We start from the raw sequence: 19,381 nt of genomic DNA, 5'->3' as shown, positions 1-19,381 counted from the left end.
ACTGGGGATGCACCATCCTGGCAACAGAGACGGGAGGGAGTTTTGGGGACCCCTTGGTTTCAACCTTCTCATCCTAAGAAGCTATGAGAAGGAAATTTTTCCCAGGGAGGAATGTGACACATGTCAGTCATGAGCTCTGCATGGCAGCAGCTGCTGCTGACTTCAAAAAGTGGTGGGTGGAAAAAGCAAGTAAGGGGGTGAGGGAATGAAGAAAAGGAAAAGGAGGCAAAAAGAGGTGAAAGAAATCACAGAATCGGTTGGGTTGGAAGAGACTTTAAAGATCATCATCTCTCTCCAATCCCCTGCCTTGGACAGGGACTCCTTTCACTAGACCAGGTTGCTCAGAGCCCCATCCTGCTGACCCTAAACAGGTCATCCATGGGGCATCCATGAGAAAAGAGAAGGCAATCCAGCATCTCCACACCCACATCCAGTACAGGTCCCTGTTAGGTAGCCACTATTGCCTCATGGGTGAATGAGTCCCCTGCCCAGCCACAGGCTGTCCCCACCTGTTGTCCCCACCATTTAATGCTGGTGGCTGCAAGAGCAGCACGAGAGAACATGGTGGAACAGAGATTTGGCAGCAGTCCTGTTTCTTCTGCTAGAACATTATATTTTATTATTGCAGTCCCAACGTCGACAAAAATCCAGAGAGCCATTTGATGGCAGCTCTCTGCTCACATGTTGGGATTTACTATTAATATAGGTGTGCACAGAAGGGAATGGTTGTAGGTGTGCTGGAAATCAGGTGTTAACCCTTTGGTAGGCATTTGGTGGGGAATAGGTGTGGGAAAGGGTTTTCTTTGACCTCAGTTGCAGCAACATGCTCAGAGAAGTCATGGCTGTCCCATCCCTGGAAGTGTCCAAGGCCAGGATGGATGAGACTTGGAGCACCCTGGGATAGTGGAAGTTGTCCCTGGACATGGCAGGGGTTGGAACTGGATGAGCTTTAAGGTTCCTTCCAACCCAAACCATTCTGTGATTCTATCACACGTTGTGGAATAAGTGTCAGAAGATTCCTCTCGCACTTCTCAAGAATGTTTGAAGAGAGGTTACAGCAGGAAAAGGGACGTGAAATAGTTCAAAATGGAATCTGTTGGGTTTAGTAACAGGATGGCTGCCTCAGTCCTTAAATTATTATGCACTTTAGGATTCCCTGACATTTTCCAAAGGGACTAAAGCATTAACTCCTGTGGAGGTTGCCCATCTCCCAGAGCTTTGCTCTTGGAGCCAAAACCTTTCAGATGTATTTTGGTTTTCCCTCTTTGCTATGTCTTGTACATGAATTTATGCATTTCTCTCTGCATGAGCACTGGTGCTGGTACTCAGGAGGGTGATATAAATGATTTTTATTTAATTTTTAAGCTTTTCCTCCTCATGGCTGCCAATTATGTTTAGAATTTTTCTACAAATGAAAAATAAAGGAGAGTTTCACTGACAAGTATTTGGGGAAAACCCTCTTTTTATATAATTTTCTTTCTACTTGGGTTTTTTTTAATATGGGCAAATTTTGAGAGCACACAGTATTTCAGTTCAAAATGCCAAAACATTTCCCTTTGAAGGATTTCAATGGGCTACTTCAACTGTGGTAAAAGGAGAAAGAAAAAATACTTTCAGCTGAAACCAGCTTACTGAGTTTGGCATTTGTATCTGTTGATCTAAACCAGAATGCTTCAGCTAATAAACCAGTTGTCTTAAAAATTTAATTCAGCCTTTTCTTCATCAGTCTCCTGTCACTTCCACTTTCTCATACTCATCAGTATCACAGTGCTGTGGAATTTTTTTTTTTTAAGCAAATACTTCAAGCCATGTCTCAGTTTCAGTTTGAAAGAAAAGGAGAAAGTCTGCGCTCAAGTACATAATAGAGTCTTTTCAATTAAGATGAAGAGCAAAATCTGGTCTGCAGATATTTAATGACTCATGCTGAGAATGAGAAACAGAGCAAAGTTCTGCTGAATTAAACAGCAAAAAGCCACTTTTTGTCTGGTAGCTGAAGGCACAGTTGACCCTGAGGGTGGATCAGTCCTCCTGAACACAAGGGCTGAGCCCCAGTGCAGTGAAAATGCTGCAGGTTTACCCATGAGGAAGGGATATTCTTGCTTGTACAAAGGTGCAGAGGGTAATATAATAATGTCTAATAAATGCTGACGCCCATACAGTAATTTTCTCTTCTTTTGTGTGCAAATATGGGAATAAAGTTCATTGTCCAAGTCACATCACACATAGAGTAACTACTTTTCTTCTGTAGCTTTGCATAAACTTCTAATGAACTTCTATTTTATTCTAATTTTATTTTTTAGCTCTGTCTTTTTAGGGCTGTGCTGGGTTAGAGGTTTCCTTGTACAGTAAGAGGTCTCTGAGATTATTTTTGATAAAGGCGTGTAGAGGACAAGGGAGAATGGCTTTAGATTAGATATGAGTCAGAAGTTCTTCCCTGTGAGGGTGCTGAGGCCCTGGCACAGGTTGCCCAAAGAAGTTGTGGAATTCCCATCCCTGGAAGTGTCCAAGGCCAGGTTGGATGGGACTTGGAGCAACCTGGGATAGTGGAAGGTGTCGCTGCCCATGGCAAGGGGGTGGAACTGGATGATATTTATCATCCCCTCCAACCAACCCAAATCATTCTACAACTCAATATTTATGCCTGAAATTGTCCGTGGAACAGCAAAGTAATTTTTTTTCTATGTCATACATGGCAGTAAGGTGATGTTCCCATCTACTCCTGCCTTGGGAGATGGGGAGAGTGTGTTCCTGAGTGAATGTGCTTCTGTGTACAAAAAAATTAAATACTAATTCCATAATGTTTCCCCATGTTGACCATTTCACTGTGATGAACAATACAAGGGCTCAGCAGTAACTTGCTCAGGGTCTGAGAAGTCAAAATTTGGTCCATGTGAATCCCAGGGAGAGGCAGCTGAGCCTGTGCCTTCTGTTCCAGTCCTTCCTTTCCAGGGAATAACTACAGCAGTAGTTGTGTAACAAGAAACAGGACATTTTATGGCATTTGCTACAACCTCTGCTGACCAGTTGCAGATCCTGTAAGGTGTGGGTGACCAGATATGCATAAAATATCCCACAAAAAAAAAACAACAAGAGACTTCCAGAAGCTATGGCAGATGGCACTTCATCCTCCTGAACAACGTATGGGGTTTGGTACATATGGATTATAAAACCCTGGATAGGTTTTATGATTTCTTCTGAAAGAGCTGATTCTTGGAGCCAGATGGTTTCTATTATGGTTAATCTTAAGCAAACAAAAGTAATTTTCCTTCCTCCATTCAGTAAATGTTGAGAAGGTATATAAAGTATTATGCATAAATTAGCAATATAGTTTTCTTATTTAAACATATAGATAAAGATTACCAATAAATGGCAATGGGTGTATTACCCTTTTTCATTTCTCTTTAAGATGTCCGATAAATCACCTTGCTCCTTTTCTTTTTGCTGGAGAATTGAAGCTCTCCGGAAGAGGATGGTCTATCAGTTGGAACTTTTATTCTGAGTTGGAAAATCTACTCCAGCACTTGCAGTACCACCCGTGCACAAAACTCTTTTTCCCATTGTTGCATTGCTCCATTGCTATTTTCCATTGCATCCACTTTGTCTCAGTTTCACTCATTTCTGCTGTCCTGTCATCCCAGATCTCACTTCATCTCTCCGGGGCTTTTAGTTTGTGAAAACTCTTCATGCAGGTCTCAATGACACTGCAAGGTCTCTCCAAGATTTTTGGTTTTGCTTATAACGGGAGCAATTTGTCTTCTGTGTCCTTGACATGGACTGAAATTTTAGTTGTGAAGGAAGTTATGAAGAGGAAGGATATGGAAAGAAAAGGCATTTTCTATACTCCAACTTCTTCAGCCTTGAGCTGCAACAAGTGTTGACTTTGGAACAAGCTTGAGGGTTCATCATCACATTTACAGGAATGTAGAAAATACCTATTTACCTGGATCCTGGAATGGTTTGGGTTGGAAAGGACCTTAAGGATCATCCAGTTCCACCTCCCTGCCATGGGCAGAGACACCTCCCACTATCCCAGGTTGCTCTAAGCATCATCCAACCTGGCCTGGAACACTTCCATTTGAGTGTTCCACACAAATTGTGAACAAACACAATGGATGTGTTTGTTCAATTGAAAAGCTGTGGCAACATCATATCTTTTAAGGTTTCTTCTTTTTTGGTTCACAGGGCTGATTTTTCTGATACCACTGCCTTGCATCACATGGACTTAATCAGGGGATAAAAAAAAAAATCATCTCCATTTTGTCATTAATAGCCTGACTCTTTAACAAGATATTTTCTAAGGCAATTAGTGCTGAGCTCATTAATAAGACCAGAAGAGAGGCTGATTAAGTGCTAGTTTAAAAATAAAAACAGTATTTTGTGATTTATATCCCCAATAAATTTTTAAATAATGACATTTCAAAAATATTTGGATTCTTCATCTTTTTTGCTGGCTGTTTTCACGTTACACTTCCAACAGCTCGGGCAGTAGTGTAAGATTAGTCATTTCCACTTTGCTTTTCCAGTCAATTCCTTTACATTTTCACATCCTATTGGTGGTGTTGTTTGTGTTTGCATTAGCACAGGACTGCAGACAGGAATATGGCAGTGCAAACAAAACTTGCTTTCACTCAGGTTTTATTTAAATCCTCATACAGCATCAATATTAAAAAATGAAACAAACTCTCAAATATCTTAAATTGCAATTTTTTTTAATGACTTGGGTATTCTTTTAAAAATACAGGCAGACACTGTCTTTAATGCTTGCTTCTGCCACTGCTTGGGAGCATGAAGGAGGGAACATGATTAGACTTTCCATCTTGGAAAGCAAGAAGCAATAGGATTTGATAGGGAAATTTCACAAATTAATTGGTGTTTTCCAGTACATTGATTTATTTCAATCAAAAATGAATTGTCCTTTTAACTCTATCCTAATCCACTACCAGTAAAAAATAATAAACCCCTCCCACCCAAAGTGATTTGTTTCAGTTAAAAGGGAATTAACTGCATCTTGGTAACACATCAGAATTATGCAAAACCTTTTAAAGTTTGTCTGCCCATTGCTTAAAAATGGAGAAAAACTCTTAATTGTAAAACTGTCCAACCAAAGCCAAAATTTCTACACTGCCGGAATTAGCAGCTTCTTAATCCACTGCCCAGCTCTACTCTGGATTTATTCCTCATAAAATTTTGCTTAAAATCTGAAGTCTATTTTTGCATTTAACCGTCACAGAAAATCAACGTTCTCCGTAATTCTCCCATCTGGAGAGGAGCACTGCAGCCCATGTGGATTCCTGTGGTGAAAGTGGGAGTTCTGTGAATTACTCTGTTCATTTTGTAGAGGTTTGAGCAGGTGAAACAGGGCTGATGATCCCACCAGCTCCTTCCCCAAGGGCTGCCAACCTCTCCTGACCTTCAAATCCCTTTTAGCCTTCGTGTTGCCCCCGTGAAGTGATTGGCTCTTTATTTTAGTAACAGCCTTGTGAGTCTTTGACATTTCCTTCTACTAAATCAACAAGAGCTGCTGTTTTTCTTGTAGAAATTAGAAGGCAGTGTGGTTTGGGATTTTTGTTTTTGGTTTTTTTTTCATGCTGGTTGGTTTTCTTTGCTTTTTGTTTTTTCACTGCTTCCCAAAAAGGAACATAGGATGAGAACAGGTTTTTCTGGCAGATATTAATTTTTAATTTATTAATGCAGATGTAGAGAATATCAGGTTTTGAACTGAAGGCTGATGTTACTTTCTAGCATCTTTGACAAGCTCGAGAAGAAAAGAGTGAGAAGCACAAACTGCTGGGAAAAAATCTGATATATTTATAGTAGCCTTCCAAAGTCAGGCAATTTGTTAATAATAAATTGAAATAAACTGTTAGGGTAGTAATGTAGCAAAGTTTGATGGTTGATTGGGACCTTTTTATTGAGTTTTGTTGGGTATTTTCCTCCCCATCATGAGTTGGAAGCAACATCTCTGCTTCATCTCATCATTTTCCTTTTCCTGTGGGCTGTATCTCATCTTCTGGGTGAACAACTCTCTCTCGTGCTGTTTCTGATCCTGTCTGGCATTTCTCTGCTCCTTGTCAAGACTGTATGTTCTGATTTTCGAGGATTTTGGTCATAGATTTGCCATTCACTAGCAAATTCCACCTTCAGAACTGGAGTGAATTTGGGGAGGACTGTCAATTGCTCACCTCTGTGCACATGGAACTTGTGATGCTCACCAAGGAGGAGCCTCTACACTGGGCAAGAGTCAGTGCCTGATGTGGAAGAGTGTTTGTCTCAGGGTTGGCTCTAGGAACAACTTCTTCTCTTGCTGGACAGTTTGGATATTTCTCTTTATTTCCTTAATACCACATGGGTCGGTTTGGAAGGCTATTTTTGACTACTGCTGTGAGAAAGTTAGAGATGTACCCTTGGGGAGATGGATCCAAAGTGGTTTGGCAAAGCTGAACAATAAGTTGTCAACACATTTCTCTGGTCATGGCAGGGAGTTGGAACTGGAGGATCTCAAAGGTGCCTTCCATCCCAAACCATTCTATGATTTCTATGATTTTAACACAATTGCAGATCTCCTACATGAGCTGAGACTCTGGCACTGTCTGTGCTCTCCTGGACACACCAGGTGAGGTGCTCTTCACTACAGAGTATTTTCCTTTCTTTTTTAGCAGTTTGTTATTAGCATATGTGCTAAAGAAGGAAACCAAAGTGAAGAAAAACATCTTAACCAGAAATAATGCAAAGCAAATCTGATTGAATCTGGATTGCACTGTAAAAACATAATTAATCATTGAATCATAGAATGGTTTGGGTTGGATGGGACCTTCAAAATCATCTTGTTCCAACCCACCTGCCATGAGCAGGGACACCTTTCACTAGACCAGGGTGCTCAGGATCCAATCCAACTTTTCCTTGAATACTTTGATAGATGGGGTATTCATAGTTTCCCTTGACAACCTGTGCCAGTGCCCCACCAATCTCCTAATATTTCCTAGTATTTCCTTTTCTCTTTGAACCACTTCTTGGGTACGCACAGATTTGCGTTTTTGTGGCTGAAGACTTGGTGTTGTGTTTGGAATTGCATGGGGAGATTTCCCTCATGGGGAGGATGGGAATACACGGCAAAGCACTCCTGGGTTGAGTGCTCCTTCCAAGTGGCTTAGGACAAAAATCATTTCTTGGCTGATTTCAATGAAAGTGCAGAAATTGTGTGCAGCCTTTTCCCTCAGCTAGGTCATGGAGGAGAGAGTTTCTAAACTCTTTCTAAATCTTCTTGAATATCTGAGGATGACTTTCACTGCCAGTTAATGCTGACCCTTTGCCTTCTGGAATTCCATGAGGGATGATTCTCCATGGCTGGACTGCCCCTTGCAATGCCTCCTGTGCCACCAAGCTGCAGAAATTTGGTTCCACTTCCCTAGGCCTCACCTACATGGGAAACTTTTCCCTGAATAACCTTTTCCCTTGGCTTCCTAGACTTTCCTTGGGCTAGGCACTGTATTTATTATTTCTCTCAGAAACATGGATTGCATCTATATTCAAAGCTTCTTTTTTATTTTATTTGCCATGCTTCTCCAAGAAAGAACCATGCTGAGCTCCAGTTAAAACTTACAAGCTCTACCAGGAGCATTGTGCTGGGGACATGCACTGCAGGTACTTCTCTGCGAATGTGGTAATTAAGCATAAATTTAAAGGCTTGGAAAAGGCTGATGTATTGAAACTGCTGCAGAGAGCCCAAGATAAAAATTCATCCCTAGGTGAGGTCCTTGCCAACATGAAATGATTATCCTTGCCTGTTTTACCTCCTTGGTCTTACCCACTTGTTGACTTTAGGCCCTGAACTTGACTTAGTGATCATGAAACCTCTGTCTCCTCTGGTCAGCTTGCTATAGCTGTGATAGGACTTTAAAGAAAAAAAATCTGTTTTGTGAAGGTGGATGTGTTGGTTTAACTCTCATTTTCTCTGTAATTTTTCTGAGAGTGTATCTGGTGGGGATGTAAGGTGGGGGCAAGGCTGAAGTGGATGGGCAGCACTGATCTCTCCTCTCTGGAGACAGTGACAGGACCTGAGGGAATGGCCTGAAATTGTGTTGAGGAGGTTGAGGTTGGATATTAGGAAAAGGCTCTTCCCCCAGAGGGTGTTTGGACACTGGAAGAGCTCCTCTGGGACGTGGTCACAGCACCAAGCCTGTCTGAGGTGAAGAAGATTTTGGACAATGCTCTCAGACACGTGATGGGATTCTTGGGATTGTCCTGTGCCTGGCCAGGAGTTGGACTTCAATGATCATTCTGGATCTTTTCCAATTCATTAAGTTCTATGATTTTTGTTTTTTCCCATGGGGAGAGGAGGAGAAGGAGAAGGATGAAGGTGCTCTACTACCTTACACCTCTCCCTTTTGGATACGTGGCATGAAATATGTTCCTCTAGCTTAAAAGAATATTATCTTCAGGTAAAACTTCATTTCCAAAACCCAGAAAAAATGTATTTTGTACATTCAGGAGAACTTGAATAAATCAGGGAGATGATTAAAAAAAGGAAAATAAGAACAGGAGTTTATAAGTGTTAATGCAAAGAGAGACCTTGAGTTAACCCATAGGGAATTGAGTTCTTGAATACACTGACCCCGCTGTGTCAGAAGGGGTTTGAGGGAGGATTGATGCAAACACCAGCTTCATCCCAATTTTTACACCTGTAATTCCACAGTTGCCCCTTCTTTGTGCCGTGGCCATGCTGGGGAGACCCAGGCCTTCTGTAAAATGTCACTGCACAAATTTCTAACAAAGAGCTTTGGAGCTTTTCCATGTGAAACAGCCTCACGTTTTCCAGTGCTGATGAAAATCATGTAGCCTGATGAGTGTGATTTTTGCTTACATTTCCCTTTATCACTTATTTCCCTCAAATTTCATCAGGAGGAAATAAAAAACCTCCCAAGCTTGCACGCCAGGAGCGATTTCACATTAGACATTATGGTTCTTCTTTCATTCTCCTCCATTTCCTTTCCTATTTTAAGCTCTTAGTTTGGAGGAAAGAAACTTTGTTCAAACACGTCCTTGGCCAATCCTTTCTATCCTGGTGTTTGTTGGAGCTTTTTTTGACCACTTTCAACAGGAGAGCAGAGGTGAAGAGGAGAAATGAGCATCCTGTTGTTTATATGAAGTGGAAAGGCAGTGGAAGACCAAAAGAGTTCTGGCAGTGGAAGAGACCAAAGGCTGTGTGAAACATGGGATCAGACAGCAGAGAATTCACAGAGAGGAACACCCTAGGAAGCTGTTGAGTACTGGGGACTAAAATAACTGTCTGGGTTGGGTGTGTCTGTGCATCCATCACTTCTTGCTTGTCTGTTTTCTTTAGCAATTTCTTCCTCATGTGACAATCTGCTTCTTCATCTTTACCCTTTCTTGTCCTTGGCCTCCCTCACCTTCTTCCACCTTTTGGCTTCTATGTCAATTGTTGTGGAAAAACTAAAATAAAGACATAACTTTACCATTTTTCTCCAGAGCAAATCTCTTTTCCTCTCTGGCCAGCAGCCAGAAATCAATCTCTTCCTCTCCCTTGAGTTCATTTCCCAGTGCCAGAGGCACAGGGCTCTTGTTGTGGGTCACAGTCTTCAATTAGGAATTATTCTCTTGGATAATGCTATGAAAAGGGGGGAATTGAAGCTTTGCAATGTCTCCAGTGGTCCTGGAGGAGGAACAAGGTCCTTGGCTCAGACTCATCCTCTCAGCTGGGTTCTGGAAGGGTTAAGCCACAGGGCTGAGTGTGGTGGTGCTTAATCCATATTGGCAGAGATAACCTGAGGATTTTGGGGTGTCTGGTTTGAAAGCAGAGTGAGCAGGCTGCTTCCTGCCTGCTTTTTACTCCCTGCAGACATTTCGTGGTACAAAAGAGGAGTTTGGAGACCAAGTAACTTTCTGTGGGAGTTCCTTTGGCAAAGGATTGTGCTGTAACTTCAGTTAAAGTTTTCAAAGTAGAGATGCTGCAGGAAATCTGTGGCTTTCTTTTACAGAGCACAGATATAATTCTTGGTGATGCTTTGGGGATAAATAAATTACAAGTTGAGGTGCTGAGTTGCTTTGCTATAGCCACATGGAATATTGTAAGTAGAAGGATCAAATTCTTGTCCTGTTTTTCCTCTTTTCCCCCTTTTCTACTGGAGTTACTTTAATTACAGCTTCTTCTTCCTCTCTGCAACTTTTAGATTATTTTGGGTTTGCTGCAAAATTGAGTTCAGGGAGGCAATTGACTTCACCTGGCTGCAGAAAAGCCATTAGGAGCTCCAAATTAGTGTGAAATAATTAATAGGAAAGGAAGATTAACGTGGCAAACACGGGCACTTTTCATTAACATTAAGCAAAAGGATGTTCCTGCAGGTATCTTAACCATGTCTGTTGTCCTGCACCTCCAGCAATTCCCTTTGCACATTAATTATATCCAGAACACTCGAGACAAGACCTTATAAACCTGGTCAGGCATCCTATTTGGCTTGTCTGGAAGAGGAACTGAAAGAAATTCCTGCTGGGATTTTTCCTTCCCTGCCAAAGCCACTGTTTTTGGTGCTTGGAGCTGTTGACTGTCCCAGCATCTCAGAGCCCCAGGGATGCCCAGGGGCATCAGAATTATTTTTGTGATTGTGGAAGCAGCCCGTGTGTTCCTGGGTTTTATTTTGCTCCAAGCACAGCTACAGCCCTCCATTGTCCTCACCCAAATCATCTCACATAGGCAAAAGTGTGAATTAAAGATTATAATTGCAGTGAAACATGGAAAGTGATGCACTCTGAGCGTTCTCTGGGATGGTGGTTGCAAAAATCATGTGTAAGGCTTGCGTGGCTTTTTTAGCTTCTCTCCCACTCCTTATAACTCCCTGAAAGGAGATTCCAGCCAGGTTGGGGTTTGCAACTTCTCCCAACAAGGTAGAAAAAAGAGGAGATTTCCTCAAGATTCACCACGCGTGGTTTGTATTGGATATTAGGAACAATTTCTTCACTGAAAGGGTCCTCAGGCATGGGAAGAGGCTGTCGGGGAAGTGATTGAGTCACCATCCCTGAGGGTATTTGAAGGATGTGGCACTTTAGGCACGTGGTTTAGTGGTGGATTTGGCAATGCTGGGTTAATGGTTGAGCTTGATCTCAAAGGTCCTTTTCAAGCTAAGTAATTCCATGACTTAATTTCCTTTTTCTTTATTTTTCTCCCCTTTCTTTTTACATTTTTGGCATTGATCCAGAGTGTGACAGGTAACACAGAGGTCTAAGATGCCACCTCCTCACAGATTTTTTACCTAGAGGAAGCAATTTCTGGGATAAAACTCCACACCCAAGTCTCAAAATTCCTCAAGATCCAATTCACAGCTGAGTGTGCATTGACACACTTTGCTTTGGCAGAGCAGCCATTGAAAAGCTCTTCTTTCCATCTGTTGCACCTATCTGGCTTCCTGTGGGGCTTTTCAGGCTAAAGAAAGAAGAATTAAATAGGCAAATTTCAGAAATGCCATCGTTAGCTGCTGCTGCTGGTTTAGGAATTGGATTGGTTTAGGAACTGGAGTGACCTGGTGTAGTGGAAGGTGTCCCTGCCCACGATGGCAGGAACAGATGATATTTAAGGTTTCTTCCGACCCCAAATGTTCTATGATTTCTATGAGTAAAAATGAATATAACACCAATAAATATAGCATCACTGTCTGCTAGGCAGGCAGAAGGTTGAACTGATAGCAGAGGAAGTTGGGTTGTCCTGGGATCCAAGGGGATTTTCCTGGAAAAATAAATAAATGGTAACAGAACAAAAGTTTTTGGAATTGCCCAGTTAAGGAAGTAAAGAGAAACAATCTGCTTGTGGGATTCTGTAACTCATCTACAGCAAAACCTTCTCAGCCTTGAGGACCCACAGTGTAAATAAAAGTAATTGTTTCCCCAGCTGTGGTCCTGAACTCTGTTAGTGTCAGGGCATGTATTTAATGCACAACATCATTTGATACATATCAGAAACCTCCTACTCCTTCTTGGGGATTCATAATATTTAAGTATTCACTTGATGTAATCAAAGATGTTTAATTTTTTATCAGACTTCACACTCGCTTTGCTTCTCAGTCTTGGTTTGTCTTCCTTGGCTTGGTAGTGGAGATGCAGTTTTGCTTTGCTTTCTGCTGCTGTTTTTAAATTGTTCTGCTTCTCTGCTTGAACTGCTGCATCCTCCACGAATAGTTACAGCGTCTCGGCTTGATGTGTTGAAGCTTGAAATTGGAGTAGTTAAAACAGCCTCCTTGTTACTATTTTCTTTTCTTTTGCAAAATAAAAACTAAATAAAGCCAGAACTAGCAGCATGCTGTGACATGAAATAAAAGTCCAGGGGAAGGAAGCTGCCAGCCAGATACAGTGCAGTTTTCTCAGAAAAGCCATTCTCTGAGAATTGCATTTTCAAAGTAATTGTTTGGAAATTTTGAACGAAGGTTTCATTTGCCTTTTTTTTTTTTTTTTTTTAATTTGCATTTTTTTTAGGTGTGAGGGTGATTGTGGGTCCTGTTAGATAGGAGTGGATTGAGAGTCCTTTGAGGGGGAATTCATAACCACACAGTCCTCTTCCATTTAAAATAATTTATATTATTGACTACAATGAACACATGGAGGCTCAAAAAATGATTTATTTCCATTACTTCAGAGCATGATCCTCATGCATTGTCTCTTTCCCATTAGGGAATTTTGGCACAGGATGAGAAAATTGGTCTCTCACCAATAAACATAAATAAATCTCACCCTCCCAGATTAGCACCCAAATTTCTGGATAGTTTTTACCTTCATGGAACAACTCTGGACTCTCAGTGTTGCTTGGTGTTTCTTTCTCAGGTGTGCACAGTCCATGAAATGAAATTGGTCCTTCTCCTGCCTTTTGCAACATTTGGGATAATTCATCTTTACTCCTGGTGTGACTTTGGCATTTTAAATGACTCCTCAGAGATACCTGCAGGATGCTGTGCAGGATTGTCACCATGTGGGAACACATTGAAATCTGCAGTCTGGATTATTTGGGGATTTAATGCAATACTGTTCCCAGCTGGGTGATTACAGTTGAGGTCCTGAGGGAGTTCCCAACCCTTGGTTTTTTTGCATCATGGTTCTTCTGAGGCTTTGTTTAGTACCTAAGTGAATTAGGACTCAGGATTACTGGGCCAGGCTAAAAATCTGTTGAGGCAAATTCAGTGTTTCGAAGGAAAGAATGGAAATAAAGAAGTTAAACAAACCCTCCCCATTAAAAAAAAACCCAAAAAAACCCAACAACAAAAAAACCCCCATCCATCCAAAATCAGTTATATCCCAAAACGTGCAGATCAGTCCTCTCTGGAATGTTAGCACTGAAAATACAAGAAAAACCTCCTAAAATGGGGGTCATCACAGCCTGTAAAGATCTAAAAATCTTATCCTGTGCTGCTCTTTTGCCAGTGATTTAATGAGAGCTGGATCTTGTTAGTAACAAGTGGAATTCCAGGGGGACAGGTGAGCCCACATTAATTTCTGCTGTTCTACAGCCTCATCTATAAAGCAAAGGAAAGGAGTGTCTGGGACAGCTGATTTAGGAGGAGCTGCAGGAAGAGAAGAGTGGGAAAATCTCTAGCAATGAGGCTCTGTGCATTTGGATTAAACACCATTTAATACCCTGGATTTGTGTCATCCTGACAGGCTGATCCATGACTTTATTTACAGCTGTTACAGGGCTGAGCCATCTCATGTGAGTGTGAGAGGCAGTGAAAAATCTGCTCTTTGGGTGTGCAGCTGCTCCTCCAGCACTGGGAGATGCATCCTCAGCCCTAACCTGAGCAGTGCACCCAGCAGGCTTCTCATTTTGCCCAATTTCCCTCATTTTTGCCTTGCTCCATTGCTGTCTTTCTGCCCTGCCAAGTGCAGGATGGGTGTGTGGTGTTTTAACAGCTTAGGGAAATCTGGATGAGGATGCAGAGAAGGTCAGAGTTCCATTCTGCTGACTTGAAAAAAAATTAATCTCAGCTCCTGTTTGAGTTTCAAATTAATGTTTCTTTGGTGACTGTAATCAGTCAAAATTGAAAAGCCTGGTTAAATCTTATTTACGTGATATATCCTTTCTCTGTCATATGGACTTAATACAGACATAATTAATGTTGCTAAGCTGAAGGAAGGTAGATTTAGATTGGATATCTGGAAGAAATTCTTCCCTGTTAGGGTGGTGAGGCTCTGGCAAAGGTTTCCTAGAGAAGTTGTGGCTGGCTCATCCCTAGAAGTGTCCAAGGCCAGGTTGGACAGAGCTTAGAGCAACCTGGGACAGTGGAAGTTTTTCCTTCTCATGGGGGTTGGAACTGGATTATCTTTAACGTTCCTTCCAACCCAAACCATTCTGTGGTTCAACAATATAGCTCAGTTCAACCTCGTGTCATTCCTTCTCTGGGGATGATGAAAATGTGGAGAAGCTTGGTATAGTTTCAGGGGTTTTAAATTTGGGAAATGATTATAAAAACAAACAAATAGAAAGAAACCAAACAAACAGCCAAAACAAACAGACAAACAAAATGCGACAACAACAAACAATCAAAACCGAGAAAAAGAAAAAAAAAATCAAAGAAAAGAAAATCCCACCTGCCACCAAACTGAAACCCCAAAACCTTCAAATCCTCACTTCAGTGTTCTTCTTGTAGGGCAGATTTGAGTACTTTGGCTCAAAAAAGTGGGATCCTGGGAATAAAGTTGTGAGAATTTTTCTGGGCATCAGCAGTAGAAATTCCTGGCACTGACTCCTTGCCCCTTGCTTTTGAGCTATCAGGAAGAAATAGGAAGAAAAGGAGCCTCTCTTGGGGGTTAGGAGAGGAATGTGTGGAGGTCCCATCTGAGCTAAATTTCTGCAGCAAGGAGGAACCTACATCCCCCCTTCCAAGCACCATCCCCCTGTAAAAGTAATTGGTGGCGTCCTGTATTAATATATTTTATTTCTGTTTTTCTCTTCACAGCCACCCAGATTGATCCCAGCGAACTGCAGGAACTTTTTCAGGAGACTTCAGCCAATGTCTTCCGGATTAACTCCAACGGTGCGTAAAATGAAAGGTTTCCTGGTGGATTCTGTGCTGTCCTGCTGATGATTCCTGAGCATGGACACAGCCCCTGGCTGCTCCTCTTGTCGGGGAGCAAATATTAATGCAGCTTTGCTGCTGCTGCATCTCATGAGCAGCAGCACATGTCCAATACACAGCTCCTTATAAGATGTAAAAATATTCCACCATATGTTCCATCCAACAGGCACAGATATATTCCAATCCTTGCTGAGACCACATCCTTTTTCTATTTTTAATTGTGTCATCTGTTACAATAGAGAGTTAGAGCTCGGAAAGGTGGAACAAGCCAGGCTCGTTTTCAAATATGTTGCAGCACTAGTGTGTTCAGAGCCTGTCACATGAGCTTGCAAAACATCTATCTCATCTATCTTAGAAAAACACCAAAACTCTGCTGTTCTTCGCTCTGTAGGTTGAGCAGGGAGGCTATTCCTGCTCATGTCTCCCCAGCCCCTAAAAATGCAGAGTCTTCCCTCCTTTGGAAGCTCTGCCTCATCAGTTTTGTTGGGTTAGGCTGAAGGAATTGATCTTGCAGACAGATATGAACTAACATTGCTGAATGGAAGGAAATGTTGTGGTACCCAAGTTCTAAAATACACCAGTGTCAGACAGGGAGCTGAAATTATTGATGCTGATTTTATCATAGACTTCGAAATTGCTCTGGAATCACCTGGACAGCTTCTGTGTCTGTTCTTCCTGTGTCTGTAGGGATTGGCTGACAGAGAGGCCTGGCCTAGGAGTAGGGAAGGGATTTTAATGCCTCCTTATTTGTGTAATTCTTCCCCAAAGTGTCCGAGGTGGACACTTTTGTAGAGCCTGTTAGTGTAGCAAGGGATCCTTGTTCGATGAAGGATGGGAATTAAAAACTTCTAAAACACAGTTGTCTCTTTTTTAAAGAGTTACATATGCTCCATCTACCAGGAAAATTCAAGCACCAATTTTTCCATATCTACAAGGGATTGGTTACCCTTCTATTGGTGACACACATCCCATGTCAAAAAGGGATTATGGCCACTGTGGGAGCTTGAACCTTCCAGCAGTGACCACAGGGACTTGGCTTGTAGGTGTGTGACCAACCCTACAATAAATAAAACACAGAAAAAACACAGAAATACCTACATTAGCGCCAATTTTGGTTGCTCCAGCAACAATAGTTTTAATTTGCCAATGGTAGTGATGAGTGGTAGTAGCACTTCTGCTGCCAAACTGAGGGCTCAGTCTGAAGTTGTGCAACATTTTTGTGAGTCTGTGGGTGCTGTTTCTGTCCAAACTGACCCAGGTTAGGGCTGACTTGATGTGCTTTAAGCACAACTTCTGTGGTGAAGTTTCTCCTGAGAAAACTTAAAGGTGAATGACACATCTTTTTTGGAGGGCCACAACTCAATTTCTGCTTTCATTCTTTGTCAGAATTGCATTAACCCCTTCAGTTAGTGTTTGACAACCTCTGTGGTTGTTGTTTCTCCTCTTGAGATGGTGATGATGTGTTTTCTGTTGAGTTGCCTGAGTTGAGTGCTCTGTGAAGCAGGTAATGACAATGCCTGTACTTAAAGCTGTTTTGCAAAAAATGGAGAGGGTGCAGAGAAAAGCCACGACTTTTGAAGTCTGCAAATGAGACTTTAAAATTAGTGCCATCCAAATTTCTGGTTGAGACATCCAAGAGGACTCGATCATGGTGTGTAAGTACCTCTCTGGGAAGAAAGATGTCAAATAAATAGCATGGGGCTCATTAATCTATCATTCTCACACAGAAGGAGATCAGGAGATAGGAGCTGTAGCTAGACAAATTCAGTCCTTCTGTATGAGGATAACCAGCCATTAGAACTGCTTACAGAGGGGGCTTGATGGATTTGGCTTTGCCACAAACCTTTAAATCAAGATTCAAATGTCTTTTTATAAGATATACTTGGGTCCAGCTGCAGTCTACAGCCTTGATGTGGGAGCGATGGGACAACATTTTATGGGAGGAAATCAGATTGGATAATCAGAATTGCTCTCTCTGGCCTTTAAAATCTATGAATCTATGAATCTATAATGCCTTTTAAAGTGCTTTCAGGTTGAAGAAATGCCCATAAGATACTCTACTGTTGTTGCTCTGTTCACCACTCATATTATTTTTTGCCTGGGAAGATCAGTTTCATTCAGTTTATTTTTTTATAGTCTTTCCCCCATAAATTGGGTAAAGCTTTTTAGGAGAGGGATGCTGAGTGCACTGCTAAGATTTAGCAGAGCCAATCCACTTTAGGTAAAGAATTTTTAGGGTTAGAAAATGGGGAAGAATGCCCATGATTCTTTCTGTGCCATAAAATCTCTTCAGGAAACTCAGCAATCTCTGACTTGGAGCACGGAAAATAAGTCAGTGCTGTTGTTTGTGTAGCACCATGCAAGTGGCTGAGCAAGGAACGAGAAGCTACATTCCAGATGCTCACCAGATCATGGGGTTGCTCCTCTTATGCTGGGCGTGGTGTGTTGAGCATCCTACAAATTGCATAAATCCCACCACAGCTCCTCTTTCCCTCCTTTTCCTGCCTTGCCCCAGCCTCTCTGGAGTTTTTCAGGTCTCCCCATTGTGTTTGGAGATCAAAATGTACACCTGAAAGGCTCTTCTCTCTCTTGGGATGCTAAAGATAATCATAGAATCATGAAGTTTGGAAAAGACCTTCAACATCGCCAAGTCCAACCTTTGACTCAAAGCCCCCAAGGCCACTAAACCATATTGTGAAATGCTTTGGCAATTTAGTTCTGAACATTTCAGTAATTGTGACTTCACCCCTTCCCTGGCCAGGCTGTTCCAAGCTGTCACAAGTTGCCCAGGTTATGCTTTTTTTGTTTGGATTCTAAAAATCCCAAGCTGTGGGCAATCTGAGCAACACTTTTTACGTCTTTGGGGAATGACTATTTTTAAAGAAACAAGAAGTCAACTTTGAACCAGGATTTTAAAGCACCATTGAATTTTATTGAGTAACACTGCAGAAGTGATAAACACTGTGTGCTTTGTCCCTCTTTGCTGTCCTTATTCTTTCTACAGGATCCTGAGCCCTTGGAGTGATTTAAATTCTTCTTGGGCACTTCAGCACTTGCTTCCTCACCAAGGGGGATTTTATAGCTCTGAGTTGATCATGACTGTTCTCACCTGTCAATGCTTCCTGCTCCCTTTTCCTGCCATGAAAATGGAAATCTTCCTCATTTGTGGAATAAAAATCTTAGCCAGGACAAATGGTTCTCTTTATGTGCTGCTAGATCACTCTCCTGCCAGCTCTTAAGCCTACAGGCTTTTTTTAATACCATCTCTTACAGAAGTGTGAAGGGGTAGAGGGAGATTTTTCCTAATATTTGCATCTGCATCTCTTAATCTTTTGGGGGTCTTACTGTTGAAAATAGGGAAAGTTAATAGATTCACAGGAGTCACAGAATGGTTTGGGTTGGAAAGAACCATTTTGTTCCAGCCCCTGCCCTGGACAGGGACACCTTCCACTATCCCAGGTTGCTCCAAACCCAATCCAACCTGGCCTTGAGCACTTCCAGGGATGGAGCAGCCACAGACTCTCTAGGAAACCTGTGTCAGAGCCTCAGCACTCTCACAGGGAGGAATTTCTGCCCAATATCTAATCTGAACCTCCATCAGTGCAAATCCTCTCCCCCTTGTCCTGTCCTTCCATCCGTTGTCCAAAATTCCTCTCCAGTTCTCTTGGAGCCCCTTTAGACATTGGAAGGGGCTCTAAGTTCTCTCTGGAACTTTCTCCTCTCCAGGCTGGACATTCCCAGCTGTCCCAGCCCAGCTCCAGCCCCTCTGAGCATCTCTATGGCCACCTCTGGATTTGCTCTAACAGGTCAACATCCTGCTTGTGTTGGGGGTCCCAGAGCTGGATGGAGTCCAGCTGGGATCTCATGGGAGGAGAGCAGAGGGAGAGAATCACCTCCGCTGACCTTCTGGCCATTCCTCTTTTGATTCAACCCAGGATTACTTTGGCTTTCCTGAGATTCAGAAGAACGTTGGAGTCTTAGTCCTGCTGATTTTCAGAAAAGAGCTTTATCAAATGGTGATATTTGGCTGCTCCAGAGTGCATATCTTGTCATTTTAGGATAACTGACATGTATTTAGTTGTCTAAATACTATGTTTGAATTGGAATATTAGGTAAAATTATTGGATAAGGACTTAAACCCAAGTCACTTCCTCACCTGACTGACAAGTGCCTTCCTCATCTCTTGTATTCATGTTTCAGATTCTTTTCCCCTGTTTGTAGGTATTGCAAAATACTGAACAAATCTGACAGCTCCTGGATTTGCCTCAGTGTGCAATGGTGTGAGTGTGAATTCTTGAACTGTTTGGTGTGGT

General features: G+C 42.0%; 1 protein-coding gene across 7 annotated transcripts in view; it reads left to right on the top strand.

Moving 5' to 3' along the window:
• TSNARE1 (t-SNARE domain containing 1) overlaps window positions 1-19,381 on the top strand; it is a 442,869-nt gene that overhangs the window by 130,296 nt on the left and 293,192 nt on the right. For all 7 annotated transcript variants that reach the window (XM_085053686.1, XM_085053689.1, XM_085053691.1 and 4 more), the window contains one exon: window positions 14,949-15,026. In XM_085053686.1, coding sequence (XP_084909812.1) covers window positions 14,949-15,026 — 78 coding nt within the window. The remainder of the gene's footprint in view (window positions 1-14,948; window positions 15,027-19,381) is intronic.

Source organism: Lichenostomus cassidix, chromosome 2 (assembly GCF_008360975.1).
Source record: "Lichenostomus cassidix isolate B80296 chromosome 2, HeHo_3.0, whole genome shotgun sequence".
Classification (NCBI taxonomy): Eukaryota; Metazoa; Chordata; class Aves; order Passeriformes; family Meliphagidae; genus Lichenostomus; species Lichenostomus cassidix.
This window is presented reverse-complemented; position numbering and strand designations above follow the sequence as displayed.